Source organism: Phaenicophaeus curvirostris, chromosome 26 (assembly GCF_032191515.1).
Source record: "Phaenicophaeus curvirostris isolate KB17595 chromosome 26, BPBGC_Pcur_1.0, whole genome shotgun sequence".
Taxonomy (NCBI): domain Eukaryota; kingdom Metazoa; phylum Chordata; class Aves; order Cuculiformes; family Cuculidae; genus Phaenicophaeus; species Phaenicophaeus curvirostris.
Genome location: NC_091417.1, coordinates 5521663 through 5542167, shown reverse-complemented (window position 1 = coordinate 5542167; position 20505 = coordinate 5521663). Strand labels below are relative to the sequence as shown.

Below are 20505 nucleotides of genomic sequence, written 5' to 3'. Positions count from 1 at the left end.
CCTCTCAGGCATATCAGCTGTACCCTCAGGTTGGTGTCATACACAGACTCGCTGAGGGTGTGCTCAATCCCTCTCTCTGTGTTCCTGATGAAGCTGTTGGACAATACTGGCCCAAATATGGGCCCTGGAAGCGCACCACTTATTGCCAGTTTCCTCTTCAGCCTTGAGCTGTTGATTCTGCCTTTTTCAATGCCATCAAAGTGTCCGACAGTACCTGTCACTTAAAGGAGAGCGAAGTAACCATGAATTCTCAGAATCTCTGACCATTTGGCCCAGCTTCTTCTCTGGAGATTCTGTTGAAGCATCTCAGCTGTGACAAGTCCACCTCTCTGTCCACTGTGCATCCCCCTCTGTGGAGGCCAGGGATGGGCAAGCACCTGGGAGGGCCACAAGAAGGACAGCCTTCCTAGATCTATCCGAGGTCTATCCCACATCACAGGACATCATGTTCATCAATGAACTGTGTGTGGTCTTTCCAAAGTAGGTGCTCTTTGGATACTGGCTGGATATGGCCCTGCTCATGTGAGGGGGCGGGGAATTGCTTTGCAACTCTTGCTTCTTTGTCTTTTTTCTCTTCCCTTCCCCAATCTCCACCCAAAGGTATTGTTCAGTCTTGCCTTTAAACTTGTCCCTCCACCACACTGGGACACAGGATCAAGATGACACAGGATTGTGAGTTCTGCGTGCTGGTAAATTGACCACACAGGTTTTGGGATGCAGGGAGAGACTCGGGGCATGAGTGGCAGTGGGTGCAGTCTGAGTGTCTGCAAGGGCTGGCCAAGAGCTCTCCAGAGCAGTGTGGACACCAGCTGCAAAGGCTGCCAAGAGCCTTGTATCTCAAAAAGGAGAGCTGCTGACCTGTTGCAGGACCCAGCTGGGTGAGATGACCTGTGTCCACACGGAGCTCCAAGGGGCAGCTGTCTTGGGAGCAGCCAGCCCTGTCTCCCCACACATTCTTCAGCCCCTGACAGGCAGCAGCCCAAAAGCAGGGTCAGAGAAAGCTGCTTTAGCAGGAACCCAACCAAGCTACAACTGCAACTGCCAGCTCTGCTCCTGGACACTGAGGGCTGCCATCAACAGCCTGTGCAAGAATGAGGTCAGGATATTGATGGGAGCAAGGACCCAGTGTTCTCAGAGTCTTCCTGAAAGCATCAAGAACAAAGCATGAGTTCTGGGCTGTAGTGGAAGAAAAACCTTGACCGAGTTTGGGTGGTTAGAGGCAAGAGTCCAGGAAAGTGAATGGACTTGAGCACTTGGCTGGGGAAGAGAGGCTGAAATGTGCTGAGCTTTGAGAAGACAATGTTTTGAAGAGACACTTAAAAACATGTATGGATTAGCTCTGGTTGTTTAAAAAGCCTCAGAACATTCTTTCTAGCCCACAATGGCAGAGAACTTTGAAGGCTACAGGTCACCTGCCTGATGCATGGATACATGCACTTAAAGCAATCATGTTCACAGCAACTGCACAGCCATGGCCAACAACCCCCTCCCACATCAACCACAGGCAACATCTCCCTCCCTCGACATGTTGGGAGAAAATCTGCAGAGAAGAAGAGGAGACAGAAGCACTGTCTGGGATGCATCAGAATTTTAATGAGAAAAAATGTGGAAACAAGTTCCCTCTCAATGGCAATCTTGTGCAGGGAGAATCAGGGGAAGAGAAGAGTCAGCCTCATGGCCGTGGGACAGAGATGCCACTGGGTGTCAAACTGCCTGTCCCCCAGAGGGAGTAGGGCTAGAAAGTCATCTCACGCTGGCTTTTTGGGGCTCATATCCCAGGGGATGCTAGAGAACAAGGCACAGGAGGGAAATGAGAGAGTGGCAGAGGGGAAAGGCAGGCATAGGTCCTGCTTTGTGAAAGCCCAGAATGGCCCTGTCCTTCTGCAAGGTGGGCTGGAGATGCTCAGTTCCTCTCAAAGCAACAAACCCATGCTCTGTCCCTAGTGCAAGACCATCTATGGTGTCCATGGGGACCTTCCCCAGGGCCGTGGGCAGCAGCTTTAGCAGGGGAGGCACCTGGTGCCACAGTAGCGGCCACCAAAGCCAGACAAGCCAGAGAGGCCAAAGCCCCCGGAGTTGATGGGCACTCCCGCTTCACTGAGGATGCTGCCAACAGCAGCGGAGGTGGAGGATCCCACGGCGGTGTTCTGTGGGAAGGAGGTGAGGATGGGTCCGGGCAGGGTCACCACCACTGGGGAGGGCTGGATGACGACCCTGGAGTCCTGGCACTGCAGGTTACAGGGCTCATTGCAGCTGTTGGCCAGCGGGGTCGGGCCGCAGGGCTGGCAGGGCAGGCACGGGTTGTAGCAGGACATGGCTTGGGGCTGGAGCTGCACCTGGGAGAGAAACAGGGATAAAAGGGCATGAAGGGTGAGGGTAGAGCAGCCTTTTAAGTCACCGGGAAAGAGCCATGAGAAGCTGAGCTGGAGAGGAGAGCTTTAGTTGTTTCATTGAGACCAATGTCTTCAACTTCACTTTTCCTAGATGTTCCTCAACAAGAGGGACCAGTCCAGGCAGAGCCCCATCGAGTCCATCACTGGCCACAGCCAAGTCCCAGCCCATCTCCGTGACAGACTTTATGCCCCCTTCCCTCTCTCATGACCCAGCATAGGACAAAGGGTTGTAAGTGAAATTAGAAATCCTGAGGAGGAGGATGGGACAGGGCTTCAGACTCACCTTGTTCCGAAAGAGATGGAGGTGAGAGGAGTGGATGAGAGAGTGAGGAGGAGGACCCGCTTTTATACTGCTCCTGCACCGGCCCAGGCCCACACTCACTGCACGCAGGCAGTAATTTTCCTGCAGAGTCACCTCCAAAACAAAAGAACACCCCTGATTTCACGGGTTGGGTTTTGGTGTCCATCACTGACTCCCTTTAATTCCGCATTCCTGAGATGATCAGTAGGACATGGAGGTGTCCTTGCCAGAGGGGGATTCTGCCCTATGTGGGACATGGGGCTGCAGACAAAACTTGCTCCTGCCTTGGCCTCACCCCAAAAGGCTGACACAAGGCAAATCCACAAGGAGAGCGTGATTCACCATGGGGAGGGAGAGGAATCTTGCCTGCTGAAGGCAGTACTTTGCCCTCCTGGTATGAGTCCCAGTTCCCTCCATGTCTGCAGGGCAGGCAAGTGCATCACCTCCTTGGTGTCATCTGAGAGATGCTTTTATATGCTGGATCCTTCTAATTGCATCCACTTTCTGGGCATCCCCAGGCACAGGACACTGCAGGGTCCTGGCATCCTCACTTGTCGGGAAATGCAGGAAGATTCCTTCTGTCTCCAGTGGTGCTGGGTTCTTTTCCAGGCTGGGCTGGCTTTTTGTGTATGGGAAAGGAGGTTCACGGAAGCCTTAGTACCTGGGAGAATATCGAATCATAGAATCATAAAATGACTAGGTTGAAAAGGACCCACTGTATCATGGAGTCCAACCATTCTGATATGGTCCTGTATTGGACCCGAGGATGAGTCCCAGATGGCAAGGAGATGTTTTCTGCATCCCTTACTTTCTTTGTACAGAGCATTCAGGAAAGCTCCTCACTGCAACCCAATGTCTTTCACCAGGGAGAGGAGGCCTGTGTGTCCATTCCCTCCCAACCTCTACGTCCCTGTTTCCTTCCCTGAGTGTTATTCTGGACTATTCTTGCTCTTGGGCCATGAAGTGACTCAGGTGGTGCCAGCTTTTCTGAGCTCTGTTTCACTGCACATCTGCCTGCATGGCATCCAACCTCATTCCATCCTTGCCAACCTGTTCTTTTTAGGGTCAGCTCTGCATCTCCCATCTTTTGTCCATGACCCAATCTGGAAGGGCATCCTGGAGACATTCCTTGCTCAGATGCTCTCAAGTGGGCACTTTCAAAGGGAGTTGACAGTGACCTTGTAGTGATGACAACCAACTCCCTCGGGTGCTTGGCATCAGGTTCCCTGCACTCACATGGACCTCTTGCTGCAAAGGTATTTTCCAACAATCACACTTCATTGCTCCAAAGCCAACATTTTCTGCATGCACGGGACCCCACCAACATGAAGGAGGAATCTTCTGCCCACACTGACATGATTCAGAGTGGGAAATTCTTGGGACTCCTATCCTGGCACATGAAAGGAGCCTGCATTGCAGACCAAGCATCTCAGAAACCAGGACATGAAATGACAGCATTGACGGACACCAAACCACAACCTGTGACCACTAGGGAGGCTGTTTTGTTTTGGAGGTGACTCTGCAGGAAAATTACTGCCTGTGTGCAGTGAGTGTGGGCCTGGGGCGGTGCAGGAGCAGTATAAAAGCAGGTCCTTCTCCTCACTCTCTCATACAATTCTCTCACCAACTTCTCTTTGGGAACAAGGTGAGTTTTCAGTCCTGTCATCTCCTTCTTCCCTTCCTCCTCTTCCTCCCCTGGATTTCTAAACACATTCCTGCCCCTTTCATCCTGTGCTTGGGTTTTGGGCTGTTCATCATGTGAGAGGGAGGAGACAGAAGGAGTGGGATGGAAAGGAGTTGTTGCTGGTCTGAGGTGTGTCCTGAGCTGTGGGTATATTGGGATCTGCCTGTGCTTGGTCGTTGTTGTCAGGGCTCTTTTGAGCTGAGAGGGATGTGAAGCCAGTGGGACTCCTGACACAACCAAAAGCTCCCTTCTCCAGCTTGTCTTTTGTCTCCCTCATGGCTGAGAGACAGACTGTGCCTCACCATTTTCCCCTGCTCACTGCTCTGTTTCTCCCTGCCCTCTCTCCAGGTGCAGCTCCAGCCCCAAGCCATGTCCTGCTACAACCCGTGCCTGCCCTGCCAGCCCTGCGGCCCGACCCCACTGGCCAACAGCTGCAATGAGCCCTGTAACCTGCAGTGCCAGGACTCCAGGGTTGTCATCCAGCCCTCCCCAGTGGTGGTGACCCTGCCCGGACCCATCCTCACCTCCTTCCCACAGAACACCGCCGTGGGATCCTCCACCTCCGCTGCTGTTGGCAGCATCCTCAGTGAAGCAGGAGTGCCCATCAACTCCAGGGGCTTTGGCCTCTCTGGCTTGTCTGGCTTTGGTGGCCGCTACTGTGGCACCAGGTGCCTCCCCTGCTAAAGCTGCTGCCTGCACTGAGGTCTCTGCTCACATCTGCCTCATTTCCCTCCTTTGACTTATTAAAGTTCTGATGCATCCCAGCCTGTGCTTCTGTCTCATCCTTTCCCCTGCAGGTGCTCTCCCAGGATGGCCAGGGAAGGAGATTTCTCTCAGGGATGGTTCTGGAAGGGGGTTGTTGGGGATGGTTTTTTCAGTGATTGTCAACACAAGCTTGTGTAGATTATGCCGAGTCTTGCACTGAGTGATCCTCTCACTCCTGAAATCGTCTGGCTTTTTCAGCTGTGATGGAATTTCCTCATGTCATTCAGCAACAACCATTGACTTTGTTTGGCACTGGTGTTTTCCTCCTTGCAAATGTCAACACAGCAATGCACGTCTCCAGGTGGGAATGTGGTACTGATAGGACATAGGCACTGCCTTCCCAGGAGAGGCCGGAGAACCCATCCTGTGAATTATATTGTCGAAGTGGGGAATGTAGGGCAGTGGCTGCCATAATGTAGAACCACTTTGTCATCGAATCATAGAGTGGGGTGGATTTCAAGAGCCTTTCAAAGGTCCTCTAGTCCAACCCTTTTACCATGTGCAGGGAAGGCTGTTACTGGATCGCATTTGTGGTCCAAAACTATTGCTCTTTCTCCCATTGCTACACACTATGATAATAAGTCCCTCCTGGTCTTTCTTACCAGCTCTGTCCAGGCTGCGATGAGGTCTCCCTTGAGCTTTCCTTTGTCTAGGCTGAATAATGCCCCCCCCAACTCCTTTCCAATTCTTTGTAGGCTGGATGATTCATCTGTCCTTCCTGGGACCTGCTCTAAGAGCCCCAACTCTTTCTTGTGCTTGGATTGGACAATGAGCTCCAGGGGAGTCTCTCAAAGTTGCACTACAAGTAGAAAGTTGCCTCTCTCGACCTGCTGGCCACGCTATTTCGATGCAGCCCAGTTTATTGTTGGCTTTCCGGTAGTTACACTGGGCTTAGTATAAGCTGCTGAGTTGAACAGGGTACCATTTGTCATTCCTGCCTGGATTGCATCCCTCCTCTCACACGTATCAGCTGTACCCTCAGCTTGGTGTCATACACAGACTCGCTGAGGGTGTGCTCAATCCCTCTCTCTCTGTCCTTGATGAAGGTGTTGGACAATACTGATCCAATTACGGACCCTGGAATGACACCAGTAATGGCCAGTGTCGTCTTCAAACAGGAGCTGTTGATTCTACCTCTTGCTTTTCACTTCTTGGGTTTTTGTCCCTTTCCTGTCCCAGTCTTCACCCAAAGATAATTTTCAGTCTTGCCCTTAAGCACTTCCCTCCACCACACTGGGACACAGGATCAAGGTGACACCGGATGGTGAGTGCTGCATGCTGGTAAATTTACCACAATGTTTTGGAAGGCAGGGAGATACTCAGGGCCAGAAACGCAGCAGGTGCAGGCTGAGTGTCTCCAAATACTGGCCGGGGCCTCTCCAGAGCAGTGTGGAGACCAACAGCAGCCCATAAAGGAGAGCTGCTGACCTGCTGCAGAACCCAGCTAGGTGAGGTGACACTTTCCCACCCCCAGCTCCCACCAGCAGCTGTCTTGGGAGCAGCCAGCCCTGTCTCCCCACACATCCTTCAGCCTCTGACAAGCAGCAGCCCAAAAGCAGGGCCAGGGAAAAGTGATTTTGCAGGAACCCCACCCAGAGATCTGTGACTGCCAGCTCTGCTCCTGGACACATCAACAGCCTACACAAGATGAGAAGAGCGTGGCCAGGAGACTGATGGGAATGAGGATCTCACTGTGCTCAGTGGTTTCCTGAGAGCATCAAGAACAAAGCATGAGTTCTGGGCTGTAGTGGAAGAATAACCTTGACTGAGTTTGGGTGATTAGAGGCTAGAGTCCAGGAAAGTGAAGGGTCTTGAGCACTTGGCTGGGGAAGAAAGGCTGAAATGTGCTGAGCTTTGAGAAGACAATGTTGTGAAGAGACACCTAAAATCATGTATGTGTGAGCTCTGTTCATTTAAAAGGGTCAGAACATTCTGTCCAGACCAGAAATGCAGAGAACTTAGAAGGATAAGTGTGACCCGCCTAATGCATGGATACATACACTCAAAGCAAGCATGTGTTCACAGCAACTGCACAGCCATGGCCAACAACCCCCTCCCAGAACAACCCCAAGAAACATCACCCTCCCTGGACGTGTTGGCAGAAAATCTGCAAAGAAAAACAGGAGACTGGAGTGCCGTCTGGGATGCATCAGAATTTTAATGACTAAAAAGGGGGAAACAAGTTCCGTCTGAGTTGTGATCCCTGTGCAGGGAGAACCAGGGGAAAAGAGGAGACAGCCTCATGGCTTTGGGGCAGAGATGCCACCAGGTGTCCATCTGCTGTCTCCCCAGAGGGAACAGGGCCAGCAGGTCCTCTCACACTGGCTCTGTGGGGCTAAAATCCCATAAGAAAGAAGAGAACTAGGACATGGGAGGGAAAGAAGAGAGTGGCAGAGGGGAAAGGCAGGCATGGGCCGTGCTGTGTGAGAGCCAAGACTGGCCCCATCCTTTTGCAAGCGGTGCTGGGGTCCCTCAGTGCCTCTCAAAGCAACAAGCCCATGCACTGTCCCTCGTGTGGGACCATCTTGGGAGTCCATGGGGAACTTCCCCAGGGCCGTGGGCAGCAGCTTTAGCAGGGGAAGCATCTCCTGCCACAGTTGCGGCCACCAAAGCCAGACAAGCCAGAGAGGCCAAAGCCCCCGGAGTTGATGGGCACTCCTGCTTCACTGAGGATGCTGCCAACAGCAGCAGAGGTGGAGGATCCCACGGCGGTGTTCTGTGGGAAGGAGGTGAGGATGGGTCCGGGCAGGGTCACCACCACTGGGGAGGGCTGGATGACAACCCTGGAGTCCTGGCACTGCAGGTTACAGGGCTCATTGCAGCTGTTGGCCAGCGGGGTCGGGCCGCAGGGCTGGCAGGGCAGGCACGGGTTGTAGCAGGACATGGCTTGGGGCTGGAGGTGAACCTGGAAGAGAAACAGGGGAAAATGGACATATGTTGTGGGTGAAGAGCAGTCTGTACGCTGATCCTGCCAGAGCCAAGACAGGTGAAGCTGGAGAGGAGAGCATTAGTTGTTGTAGGGAGACACATATCTTCTCGTTCCCTTCACCCAGAAGTTCCCCAACAAAAAGTACCAACCCTGGGAAAAGCGTCTCCAAGCCCATTGCTCGCTTCAGCCAAGCCCTCTCCAATCTCTGTGCCACATTTTTTGCCTCCTTCCCTCTGTCATGACAAGCAATCTCTTGACCCATTGTGGGACAAAGTATTGGAAGTGCACTGAGAAATCCTGAGAGGAAGAAGAGGAGGAGGAGGATGGGACAGGGCTTCAGACTCACCTTGTTTCCGATAAGAATGAGGTGAGAGGAGTGGATGAGAGTGTGAGGAGAAGGACCTGCTTTTATACTGCTCCATCACCGCCCCAGGCCAACACTCACTGCATTCAGGGAGTAATTTTCCAGCAGAGTCATCTCCAACAAAAAATCCTCTCTAATGTCACAGGTTGAGTTTTGGTGTCCATCAACATTGCCATTTAATTGTCTCATTTCTGACATGCTTGTTCTGTGATGCAGCCTCCTTTCATGTCCTGGGATGAGCTTCCCAGCGATCCCCCAGGTCATGAGATAGCGATCAAGGAGGGGTTGTTGGCTTGGAACAAAGGGGCTGTAGGTTTGTCGTGATATTCAAGGAAGGCAAATGACAAGTTGTACAACTGGAAAGGAAGCACCTCTTGTAGCAGACCAGACTGGGAACTGAACTATGCCTAATCTTAGAGTCGCCGAACCTCCTCTGGATCAATCAGCCTGCAGGTGGAGAATCATCCTTTGTGAAAGTCTTGGCCGAAGGGAATGGACACACAAGCCTCACATTCCAAAGAGAAAAGGCAGCAAATGGTTAGAAATATTCCAGCAGATACAACTCCTAAACAAAACAGCCTCCCTAATGACACAGGTTTCATTTTGGTATCCATCAATGGTGCCATTCCATTTCCTCATTTCTGAGATGACAACTAGGACTTGGAGGTGCCCTTGCTGGAGGGGAACTCAGCCCAGTGTTTACACGGCTCTGCAGACAGCGTGCGCTTCTGCCTTGGCCTCACCCCAAAAGGCTGACACGAGGCAAATCCAAAAGGAGAATGTGATTCACCATGGGTAGGGAGTCTGTCCCAGGAATCGTGCCTACTGAAGGCACTGCCTTGCACTCGTGAGATGAGTCCCAATTTCCTTCATGGCTGCAGGGCAGGCAAGTGCATCACCTCCTTGATGTCATCTGAGAGCTGCTTTTGTAATCTGGGTTCTTCTAATTATATATATATAATATATTAATTCCTGAGCATCATCAGGCACAGGACACTGCAGGGTCCTGGTATCCTCACTTGTTGGGAAATGCAGGAAGATTCCTTCCATCTCCAGTGGTGCTGAGTTGTTTTCCAGGCTGAGTACCAGGTCGCAGGGAGATGTTTTCTATATCCCTTATTTTCTTTGCAGGGAGCTCCTCACTGCAACTCAGCCTCTTTCACCAGGGAGAGGAGGCCTGTGTGTCCAATCCCTTCCACCCTCTATGTCTCTTTGTTTCTCTGAGTGTTGTCCTGTGCCCTTCTTGCTCTTGGGCCATGAATTGCCTCAGGTGCTGCCAGCTTTTCTGAGCTCTTTCGCACTGCACATCTGTCTGCATGGCATCCAACTTCCCAGTTGCCTGATGAGGCTGGAGTCAGTGTGCCTGGAGCCCAGGATCTGTGCTCTCCTACTCACATCCCTTCTCTCCTCAGGACTTGAAGTCCAGCGTTTCTCAGGTGTGACAGCCATTAGCTGCCCCTTATTCCAGCCTTGCCAACCTGTTCTCTTTAGGGTCAGCTGTGCATCATCCGTCTTTTGCCCATGGCACAATCGCTGGATCCTTGAGGCTGGAAGGGAGCCCTGGAGATCATCGAGTGTCAGCCTGCTGCCCAAAGCAGTCAGACTTGTGAGGATGATGAGGGCTAAGCCATGTCAGGTTCTCATTACCCAGAAGGAAGGAGCACCCACCACCTGTCTGGACAATCCCAGGCCACGTTTGACCACCCTCACGCTAAAAAAGTATTTTCCCATGTTTTTGTGGAATTTCTCACATTTCAGCATGCGCTAATTACCTCCTGTCTCTTCACTGGCTAGGATGCCTCCTCATTGCTAAGAACATGTTGCGGGGCCTCCTCCCCTCCAGGGTGCACAGCCCCACCTCCTGGAGTCCCTCCTGCCTCAGGGTCTCCAGTCCCTTCATGGGCCCTGTGACCCTTTGCTGGATTCATTCTGGTTTGGTCATAAATGTATCATACTGGGGGGCTGTGAACTGTACAGCAATATGTGGTGCCAGCAGCGTGGAAAGGAGAAGAGGGATCATCATCCACAATCTGATAACAGAGAACTTCCTGACATAGCTGAGGATGCTGTCAGACTCCATTTCCAGAGGGGTGCAGGACTGCCTCGTGCTGTCCACCAGGACTCAGATCCACTACCACAAAGCTCTGTGTCAGCCCATCAGCCCCAGCCTGGAGTTGGGCAAGAGGTTCTTCCTCTCCCAGTGCAGGACTTTGCATAAAGCTGTGAGACACTCCTGGCCCCAGTACTGATCCCGTACAGTGCACCAGAAGTGATTATCTGTTACCTGGGCTTCATGATCCTCATCACAACCCTGGGAGACCAGCAGCCATGCAAGATTTCAATCACTGAAGTGCCCTCTCCCTAACACTGTGTTTCACCAGTTGGTCTGTGAGGATTCCCAAAGCACAAGACATCAAAAGCCTTGTTTAGATTAAGTCATCAGATTTCACAGCACCTCAGGAAAGAAGACCATGAGATTGGTCAGGCCTGCTTTCGCCTCCATAGCGCTGATGGCTCTCAGTCACCTTCTTGTCTTTTCATCTTGAGAAATGGCTTCCCAGGTGATTTGCTTCATCACCTCAGCGGAGGTGGAGGGGTGGCTGAGTGGCACCTTGTTCTCTTTATCTTCCTCCGTGCCCTTCCTGAAGTCAGGAGGCCAACTCTCATTCTACCAGATGTCCTCTTCATTCCCTGACTCCTGGGACACCCAAAGGGAGCTGAGAGCAACCTTTGAGTGACACCAAACAATGCTCCCAAGTGCACGGGGTCAAGTCAGTTGCAATCATCTCACAGTAATCTGTTTACACATTCCCAGTCCTGCTCCTCCTCTACTGTGTCTCCAACTCCAGACCTTCTGAGAATGTCAGGAGCCCATTCTCTTCATAGCAACGCCTTACCATAAAGACCAAGACCAAGAAAACTTCAAGTGTCTTTGCCCTGCATGCAGCCCTTGTCCCTAATGACACTGCCCCATTCAATGCTGGGGCTGCCTTTACCCGAGCTTCACTGCTAAACCTACGTGGAAGAAGATGTTTTGTTGTCCAAACAAGATGCCCGGCACATCCTGGGGCTGCTCACCCCAGCACATGAAAGGAGCCTGCATTGCAGACCAAGCACGTCAGAAATGAAGAAATGGAATGGCAGCATTGACAGAAACCAAACCACAACCTGTACCACCAGGGAGGCTGTTTTGTTTTGGAGATGACTCTGCAGGAAAATTACTGCCTGCGTGCAGTGAGTGTGGGCCTGGGGCGGTGCAGGAGCAGTATAAATGCAGGCCCTTCTCCTCACTCTCTCATCCACGCCTCTTGCCTCCATCTCCTCTGGAACAAGGTGAGTCTGAAGCCCTGTCTCCTCCTTGTCCTTCTCCTCTGGAATTTCCCAGCCTAGATCTGCCCCTTTGACCCATGCAAGGTCTTGGAAGTGCTTCCTATGGGAGAGGGAAGGGTTCAAAAATGTGTAGGAGAGAGGCTGGGTCCTGGCTGAGGTGTCTCCTGAGCAGTGAGGAAGGTGTGGACGTCTGTGGGCTTGGTTGCTTTTTGGAGAGCTGTTTTGGGATGAGGGGGAGGTAAATCCTGGTGGACTCCATACACAACCAAAAGCTCCCTTCTCCAGCTAAACTTTTGTCTTCCTCATGGTGACATGGCAGGCTGATCCTCATATACCCTCATGCTCTGTTTCTCCCTTTCCTCTCTCCAGGTGCAGCTCCAGCCCCAAGCCATGTCCTGCTACAACCCGTGCCTGCCCTGCCAGCCCTGCGGCCCGACCCCGCTGGCCAACAGCTGCAATGAGCCCTGTAACCTGCAGTGCCAGGACTCCAGGGTTGTCATCCAGCCCTCCCCGGTGGTGGTGACCCTGCCTGGACCCATCCTCAGCTCCTTCCCACAGAACACCGCCGTGGGATCCTCCACCTCTGCTGCTGTTGGCAGCATCCTCAGTGAAGCAGGAGTGCCCATCAACTCCGGGGGCTTTGGCCTCTCTGGCTTGTCTGGCTTTGGTGGCCGCAACTGTGGCAGGAGATGCTTCCCTTGCTAAAGCTGCTGCCCATGGCCCTGGGAAAGGTCCCCTTGGACTGCCAAGATGGGTTGACACTGGGGCAGAGCATGGGCTTGTTGCTTTGAGAGGGGCTGGCCGACCCCAGCACCCCTTTCAAAAGGACGGGGCCATCCTGGGCACTCACAAAACATGGCCCATGCCTGCCCTTCCCCTCTGCCACTCTCTTCTTTCCCTTCCATGTCCTTTTTCTCTTGTATCCCTGGAGCTGTAAGCCCCACAGAGCCAGTGTGAGAGGACCTGCTGCCCCTGCTCCCTCTAGTGAGCAGGCAGATGTACACCTGGTTGCATCTCTGCCCCACATCCATGAGGCTAAATGTCCTTCCTTTCCCTAGTTTTCTGTGCACAGGGATCACCACTCAGAGGGAACCTGTTTCCCCCTTGTTACTCATTAAAATTCTGATGCATCCCAGACGACGCTTCTGTCTCCTCTTTTTCTCTGCAGATTTTCTGCCAACATGCCTGGGGAGGGAGATGTTGCTTGGGGTTTTTCTTGGAGGGGGTTGTTGGCCATGGCTGTGCAGTGGCCATGAACACATGCTTGGTCTGAGTGTACATATCCATGCACCAGGCAGGTGACCCTTTGCTTTCTAAATTCTCTTTTTTTATGGGCTGGACAGAATGATTCAATACTTTTCAGTAATCATAGCTACTCATCCGATGATTTTGAGACTTTCAGCAAAACACAGTCCTCTCAAAGCTCAGCAAGCTTCAGCCATTTCTCCACAGACAAGTGCTCAAGATCCCTCGCTTTCCTAGACCCTCTCCTATGATGACCCCCAACTTGGTCAAGTTTGTTCTTTCATTACAGCCCAGAACTCAAGTATTGTTCTTGATGGTGTCAGGAAAATGCTGAGCACGATGGGATCCTTGCTTCCTGGCTACACTCTTCTCATCTTGCACAGCCTGTTGATGACAGCCCTGGGTGTCCAGGAGCAGAGCTGGCAGTCAAAGCTCTCTGGGTGGGGTTCCAGCAAAAACACCTTTCCCTGGCCCTGCTTTTGGGCTGCTGCCTGTCAGGGGCTGAAGGACGTGTGGGGAGACAGGGCTGGCTGCTCCCAAGACAGCTGCCGCTTGGAGCTCGGGGTGGACACGTCATCTCACCCAGCTGGGACCTGCAGCAGGTCAGCAGCTCTGCTTTGTGGGCTGCAAGGCTCTTGGCATCCATTGCTGCTGGTCACTGTGCTGCTCTGGAGAGCTCCTGGCCAGCTCGTGCAGACACTCAGCCTGCACCCACTGCCTCTCCTGCCCTGAGCCTCTCCCTTTGTCCCAGAACCTTTCCCAGGAAGCCCTGGGCACAGACAGGGAAATGCAATATAAACACTACGAGCACTTAAAGAATTCAGAGGTGCAAAGGCAATCACCCACTACCTCGCAGAAGACCGAGATGAAGTCTCCAAAGAGTGGCCAATTTTAATGACCACCCAAAGTTCATTTTTGAGCGTGATGTTCTATGACAGCGAATTGCCCTTGGGTCGATTTGGGTCATTGGTCCTGGTTGTGTCCCCTCCCAGGTGCTTGCCCATCCCTTGCCTCCTCTTTGGGGGATGCAGAATGAGAAGGGGAGTTGGCCTTGATGCTGTGCAAGCCCCATGCAGCAAGAGCTAAAGCTTTCGTATATCACCTGCACTTTTTTAGCCACAGCCCCACACGGGCTGCTGTGAAGACAGTTCCCTCTGGTGCAACCTGGCTCCTCCACCCACTGCCTCTGCTGGTCTTCTAAGGGGACATTTTCTGTTCATGTCTTGTCCTCCAGCACAGGGACTTCCTGGGCAAGAGGAATTTGTCTTCGTCTTCTCATTTCTCTTTGTGCCTGCTCTTGGTGCCTTCTGAGGAGACTGTGGGTCTGCTGCCTGCCCAGGGCTCTTCATAATCCATGGTGCTCAACCAGTGTCAACAGCAGCCACACCACCTCTTCTGCAGCATGGGCACAGAGCACAGTAGGGCATGTGTGGGAAGAGACTCAGCAAAGCTGGTCCTGATTTCCAGAGGCTTTGGTGGAGTCACGGTGTCCTTGCTCACCTGCAAGTGACAGTGAAACAAGGACACTTTGGCAGCATCTAAACAGTTAGAGTCAACAGCTCAAGTCCTAGAGGACACCAGTGATGAATGGTGTCCTCCAGGGGTCTATACTGACACCAATATTATATAAAATCTTCATGAAGGACAGAGAGAGTGGGCTTGAGTGCAGACTCATCAAGTCTGTGCATGTCTTCAGGCTGAGGGGGCAACTGATGTTCTTGAAGGAGGGGATGCAATCCAGAGGGTTTGTGGCAGGGCTGAGGAATGGTCCCATGTGACACTCAGACGCTTTGGCAAAGACGGGTGCAAGGGCCAGCACCTGGGTTGGAGCAGTACCCAATACCAATACAGATTGGAGGATGAATTGAAGGAGAGCATCCCAGCAGAGATGGAGTTAGGGATATGGCAGATGAAAACTCAGAGATGAGCAAGCAAAGTGCACTTGCAGACCAGAAAGGAAACCATAGCCTGGGCTGCATTGAAATAGCACGTCCATCAGGACGAGAGAGGTGATTCTCAACTTCTAGTCAGCTCTCCACAGAGAGCACTCTGTCCCCTCTGTGATTCCCAGCAGATGAAAGACGTGGACCTGTTAGAGCAGATCCAGGAAAGGACTACAAATACAGTCAGAGGGAAGAATTCCAGGTATGGTAGGACTCAATGATCTCGAAGTTATTTTCAAAACAAATGATTCTATGAGTTCATGAATCGCCCTTATGAAGCAAGGCTTACGGACTTAGGATCTTTCAGTCTGGAGAAGATAAGGCTTAGGGGACAACTTACTGCAGCCCTTCAATATAAAACGGGGCTTTTCAGGGTAAGAGGAGAAGTTTTTACCAAGGCTGGTAGTGATGGGACAAGGAGCAATAGTTTTGGCCTGCACTTGGGTAAGTATAGATTGGACTTCAGGAAGACATTTATGATAGTAAGGATGGTCAGACACTGGAAAAAGTGTCAGAGAGAATGATGGGATAGCCCACCTTTGCAAATGGTCAGGTCAGGTTTAATGGAAGTTTGAGCAAGGTGATCACCCTGCCCAGGCCCAGAGAGTTGGACTGCAGGATCTTTGAAAATCTCTTGCAATCCACCTCACTCTTTTATTCAATGACAACGTGGATCTATGCTAAGGCAGCCACTGCCCTGTGTTCCTCCCTTGGGCAATGATGGGTTCTTCAGCGTCTCCTGGGAAGGCAGTGCCTGTGTCCTGTCAATACCTCATTCCCTCCTGACGACTTGTGTCACTATGTTGTGCTTTCTGAGGGAAAATAATCCCTGCACCCAATGCAGTTGGTACGGTTGTCGCTGAAAAAGATGCGGAAAATTAATCCCAACCTATTTCGGGATGATGTTTCCAGCAATGAGATGACCACTCAATGCATGGCTCAGCAAAATCTATGCAAAACTGTGTTGACAATCACTGCAAAATCATCCCAACAATCCTCTCCTAGATCCATCTCTGAGTGACATCTCCTTCCCTGGCCATCCTGGGAGAGCACCTGCAGGGGAAAGGATGAGACAGAAGCGCAGGCTGGGATGCATCAGAACTTTAATGAGTCAAAGGAGAGAAATGAGGCCGATGAGACCAGGGACCTCAGTGCAGGCAGCAGCTTTAGCAGGGGAGACACCTGGTGCCACAGTAGTGGCCGCCGAAACCAGAGAGGCCAGAGAGGCCAAAGCCCCCAGAGTTGATGGGCACTCCCGCTTCGCTGAGGATGCTGCCAACAGCAGCGGAGGTGGAGGATCCCACGGCGGTGTTCTGTGGGAAGGAGGTGAGGATGGGTCCAGGCAGGGTCACCACCACGGGAGAGGGCTGGATGACAACCCTGGAGTCCTGGCACTGCAGGTTACAGGGCTCATTGCAGCTGTTGGCCAGCGGGGTCGGGCCGCAGGGCTGGCAGGGCAGGCACGGGTTGTAGCAGGACATGGCTTGGGGCTGGAGCTGCACCTGGAGAGAGGGCAGGGAGAAACAGAGTATGAGGGTGATTGAGGATCAGCCTGTCACGCCGCCATAGGGAAGGCAAAAGTTTATCTGGAGAAGGGAGCTGGATGTCGTATAGGGAGTCCACCAGGATTTACCTCCCCCTCATCCCAAAACAGCTCTCCAAAAAGCAACCAAGCCCATAGACGTCCACACCTTCCTCACTGCTCAGGAGACACCTCAGCCAGGACCCAGCCTCTCTCCTACACATTTTGAACCCTTCCCTCTCCCATAGGAAGCACTTCCAAGACCTCGCATGGGTCAAAGGGGCAGATCTTGTCTGAGAAATCCCAGAGGAGAAGGACAAGGAGGAGACAGGTCTTCAGACTCACCTTGTTCCAGAGAAGATGGAGGTGAGAGGATTGGATGAGAGAGTGAGGAGAAGGGCCTGCTTTTATACTGCTCCTGCACCGCCCCAGGCCCACACTCACTGCACACAGGCAGTAATTTTCCTGCAGAGTCATCTCCAAAACAAAACAGCCTCCCTGGTGGCACAGGTTGTGGTTTGGTTTCTGTCAATACTGCCATTCCATTTCTTCATTTCTGACGTGCTTGGTCTGCAATGCAGGCTCCTTTCATGTGCTGGGGTGAGCAGCCCCAGGATGTGCCGGGCATCTTGTTTGGGCAACAAAACATCTTCCACATAGGTTTAGCAGTGAGGCTCGGGTAAAGGCAGCCCCAGCACTGAACGGGGCAGTGTCACTGGGGACAAGGGCTGCATGCAGGGCAAAGACACTTGAAGTTTTCTTGGTCTTGGTCTTTATGGTAAGGCGTTGCTATGAAGAGACTGGGCTCCTGACATTCTCAGAAGGTCTGGAGTTGGAGACACAGTAGAGGAGGAGCAGGACTGGGAATGTGTAAACAGATTACAGTGAGATGATTGCAACTGACCTGAACCCATGCACTCAAAGGGATTTGTTACTGTCACTACCAAGTTGCTTTCATCTCCCTTCGAGTGTCTCATGAGTCAAGGAATGGAGACAACATCTGGTAGAATGAGAGTTGGCCTCCTGACTTCAGGAAGGGCATGGAGGAAGATAAAGGGAATAAGGTGCCTCTCAGCCTCCCCTCCACATCTGCTGAGGTGATGAACAAATCACCCGGGAAGCTTTCTCAAGAGGAAAGGACAAGAAGGTGACTGAGGGCCATCAGCACAGATCTATGGAGGGGAAAGCAGGCCTGATCAACCTCATGGCCTCCTTTCTTGAGGTGACTGCTGGTATCCTATGGTTGTGATGAGTGCAGAAAACATCTCCTTCTCATCTGGTACTCATCCTTGGGTCCCATGCAGGACCATCTTCTCCCAGGCACTAAGGGTTGAGCCCACCTCCCTTTCCATACACAAAAAGCCAGCCCAGTCTGGAAAAGAACCCAGCACCATTGGAGAGGGAAAGAATCTTCCTGCATTTCTCAACAAGTGGGGATGCCAGGACCCTGCAGTGTCCTGTACCTGGGGATGCTTAGAAAGTGGATATAATTAGAAGAACCCACAGTACGAAAGCTGCTCTCATGTGACACCAAGGAGGTGATGCAGTTTCCTGCCTTGCGGACATGGAGGGAACTGGGACTCATCCCAGGAGTGCAAGGCAGTGCCTTCAGTAGGCAAGATTCCTGGGAGACTCTCCCTACCCATGGTGAATCACGCTCTCCTTTTGGATTTGCCTTGTGTAAGCCCTTTGGGGTGCAGCCAAGGCAGAAATGCGTGCTGTCTGGAGCCCCATGTCCCACATGTCACTGAATTCCCCTCCGGCAAGGGCACCTCCATGTCCTAGTTGTCATCTCAGAAATGAGGAAATGAAACGGCAGCATTGATGGACACAAAACGCAAATCCCTGTGCCATTAGGGAGGCTGTTTTGTTTTGGAGGTTGCTTTGCTGGAAAATTTCTAACCATTTGCTGCCTTTTGGAATGTGAGGCTTGTGTGTCCATTCCCTTCGGCCCAGACTTTCACCAAGGATGATTCTCCACCTGCAGGCAGATTTATCCAGAGGAGGTTCAAGGACTCTAAGATAGTAGCACAGTTCAGTTCCCCGTCCGTTCTGCTACAAGAGGAGCTTCCTTTCCAGTTGTACAACTTGTCATCTGTCTTCCTTTAATATCACAACAACCCCACAGCCCCTTTGCTCAATGCCAACAACCCCTCCTCCCTTGCTAGCTCATGACATTTGAGGAGGCATGTTCTGGTAAAAGTGATGTAGTCCTGCCTGGGGGATACCTGGGAAGCTCATCCTGGGACATGAAGTAAGGCTGCATCAGAGAACAAGCATGTCAGAAATGAGACAATTAAATGGCAATGTTGACAGACACCAAAACCCAACCTGTGTCACCAGGGAGGCTGTTTTGTGTTGGAGGTGACTCTGCAGGAAAATTACTGCCTGCGTGCAATGAATGTGGGCCTGGGGCAGTGCAGGAGCAGTATAAAAGCAGGTCCTTCTCCTCACTCGATCATTCACTCCTCTCACCTCATTCTCCTCGGAAACAAGGTGAGTCTGAAGCCCTGTCCCATCCTCCACTTCCTCCTCAGGATTTTTCAGAGCACTTCCACTACTTTGCCCTGTGTTAGGTAAAGGCACTGTTTGTGAGAGAGGGAAGGAGGCAAAAAGTGTGGCACAAAGATGGGCTGGGCTTGGCTGAAGTGAGCAAGGGACTTGGAGAGGCTCTTCCTGGGGTTGGTCTTTTTGTTGAGGAAATTCTTGGTGAAGGGAATGAGAAGACATGGGTCTCCCTTCAAGAAGCAAAGCTCTTCTCTCCAGCTTGGCCTCTCTAGGTTCTGTCAGGGTCAGAGTACAGGCTGCTCTTCAGCTACAACATATTCTCTTTTTCTTCTGTTTCTCTCCAGGTGCAGCTCCAGCCCCAAGCCATGTCCTGCTACAACCCGTGCCTGCCCTGCCAGCCCTGTGGCCCGACCCCACTGGCCAACAGCTGCAATGAGCCCTGTAGGCTGCAGTGCCAGGACTCCAGGGTTGTCATCCAGCCCTCTCCCGTGGTGGTGACCCTGCCTGGACCCATCCTCAGCTCCTTCCCACAGAACACCGCTGTCGGAAACTCCACCGGCGCTGCTGTTGGCAGCATCCTCAGTGAAGCGGGAGTGCCCATCAACTCCGGGGGCTTTGGCCTCTCTGGCTTGTCTGGCTTTGGTGGCCGCTACTGTGGCAGGAGATGCTTCCCCTGCTAAAGCTGCTGCCCATGGCCCTGGGGAAGGTCCCCATGGACTCCCAAGATGGTCCCACACTGGGGAGCATGGGCTTGTTGCTTTGAGAGGGTCTGAGCAACCCCAACACTCCTTGCAAAAGCACAGGGCTAGCCTGGGCTCTCACAAAGCACGACCCATGCCTGTCTTTTCCCTCTGCCACTCTCTCCTTTCGCTCCCGTGTTCTTTTTCTCTTGTGAGCTCTTGGATGCGACACCCACCAAGCCAACCTAGAGGGGAACTTCTGGCCCTGCTCCCTGTGGTGGGTATGTAGATGGACACCTGGTGGCATCACTGCCCCATAGCCATGAGGTGAAGATGACTTTCTTCCCCTGGTTCTCCCTGCACTGGGTTTGCCACTCAAAGGGAACTCTCTTACCTACCACCCTGAGTCATTAAAATTCTGATGCATTCCATCTGGTGCTTCTGTCTCCTCTTTTCTCTGCAGATTTTCTGCCGACATGTCCAAGGAGGGAGGTGTTGCTTGGGGTTGTTCTGGGAGGGGGTTGTTGGCCACAGTTGTGCAGTGATCATGAACACATGCTTGCTTTGAATGTACATATCCTTCCTTCAGGCTGGTGATGCTTTCCTTTCTGATTTCTCTGTGTTTCTGAGCTGGATTGAATGATTCAATGCTTTTCAGTGACCACAGCTACTCATGAGATGATTTTCAGTCTCTCAGTAAAACATTGTCTTCTCAAAGCTCAGCAATCTTCAGCCACTCCTCTGCAGTCAAGTGCTCAAGACCCCTCCCTTTCTTGGCCCCCAGCCTGTCATCTTCCTCGACTTGGTGAAGACAGTTATTGCATTACAGAACTCACACTGT

At 52.3% G+C, this 20505-nt stretch overlaps 4 protein-coding genes across 4 annotated transcripts; 2 read left to right on the top strand and 2 right to left on the bottom strand.

Annotated features, from left to right (window-relative positions):
* Positions 1–1881: 1881 nt before the first annotated feature.
* Positions 1882–2333, bottom strand: LOC138731321 (feather keratin 1-like). Its single transcript, XM_069877175.1, has one exon. It carries the CDS (start codon positions 2313–2315, stop codon positions 2001–2003), a length of 315 nt encoding a protein of 104 aa, XP_069733276.1. The 5' UTR covers positions 2316–2333; the 3' UTR covers positions 1882–2000.
* Positions 2334–4747: 2414 nt separating this feature from the next.
* On the top strand, positions 4748–5062 carry LOC138731039 (feather keratin 1-like). The gene has a single exon (XM_069876731.1). It carries the CDS (start codon positions 4748–4750, stop codon positions 5060–5062), a length of 315 nt encoding a protein of 104 aa, XP_069732832.1.
* A 6575-nt stretch (positions 5063–11637) lies between these two features.
* On the top strand, positions 11638–12527 carry LOC138731307 (feather keratin 1-like). Its single transcript, XM_069877158.1, has 2 exons — positions 11638–11769; positions 12136–12527. Exons 1-2 carry the CDS (start codon positions 11638–11640, stop codon positions 12469–12471), a joined length of 468 nt encoding a protein of 155 aa, XP_069733259.1. The 3' UTR covers positions 12472–12527.
* Positions 12528–15980: 3453 nt separating this feature from the next.
* On the bottom strand, positions 15981–16953 carry LOC138731276 (feather beta keratin-like). The gene is made up of 2 exons (XM_069877098.1): positions 16822–16953; positions 15981–16456 (listed from the first exon to the last, which is right to left on the bottom strand). The coding sequence occupies exons 1-2, from the start codon at positions 16951–16953 to the stop codon at positions 16121–16123; spliced, it is 468 nt and encodes a 155-aa protein (XP_069733199.1). The 3' UTR covers positions 15981–16120.
* Between the last annotated feature and the right edge of the window lie 3552 nt (positions 16954–20505).

What these genes read in the sequence shown, in the direction of transcription:
- LOC138731039 (XM_069876731.1), top strand. Translation starts at nt 4,748, where the DNA reads ATGTCCTGCTACAACCCGTGCCTGCCCTGCCAGCCCTGCGGCCCGACC.
- LOC138731276 (XM_069877098.1), bottom strand. Translation starts at nt 16,953, where the DNA reads ATGACTCTGCAGGAAAATTACTGCCTGTGTGCAGTGAGTGTGGGCCTG. An exon ending in TCCATCTTCTCTGGAACAAG is followed by an intron (nt 16,457 to 16,821) that starts GTGAGTCTGAAG and finishes CCCTCTCTCCAG; the next exon opens with GTGCAGCTCCAGCCCCAAGC.
- LOC138731307 (XM_069877158.1), top strand. Translation starts at nt 11,638, where the DNA reads ATGACTCTGCAGGAAAATTACTGCCTGCGTGCAGTGAGTGTGGGCCTG. An exon ending in TCCATCTCCTCTGGAACAAG is followed by an intron (nt 11,770 to 12,135) that starts GTGAGTCTGAAG and finishes TCCTCTCTCCAG; the next exon opens with GTGCAGCTCCAGCCCCAAGC.
- LOC138731321 (XM_069877175.1), bottom strand. Translation starts at nt 2,315, where the DNA reads ATGTCCTGCTACAACCCGTGCCTGCCCTGCCAGCCCTGCGGCCCGACC.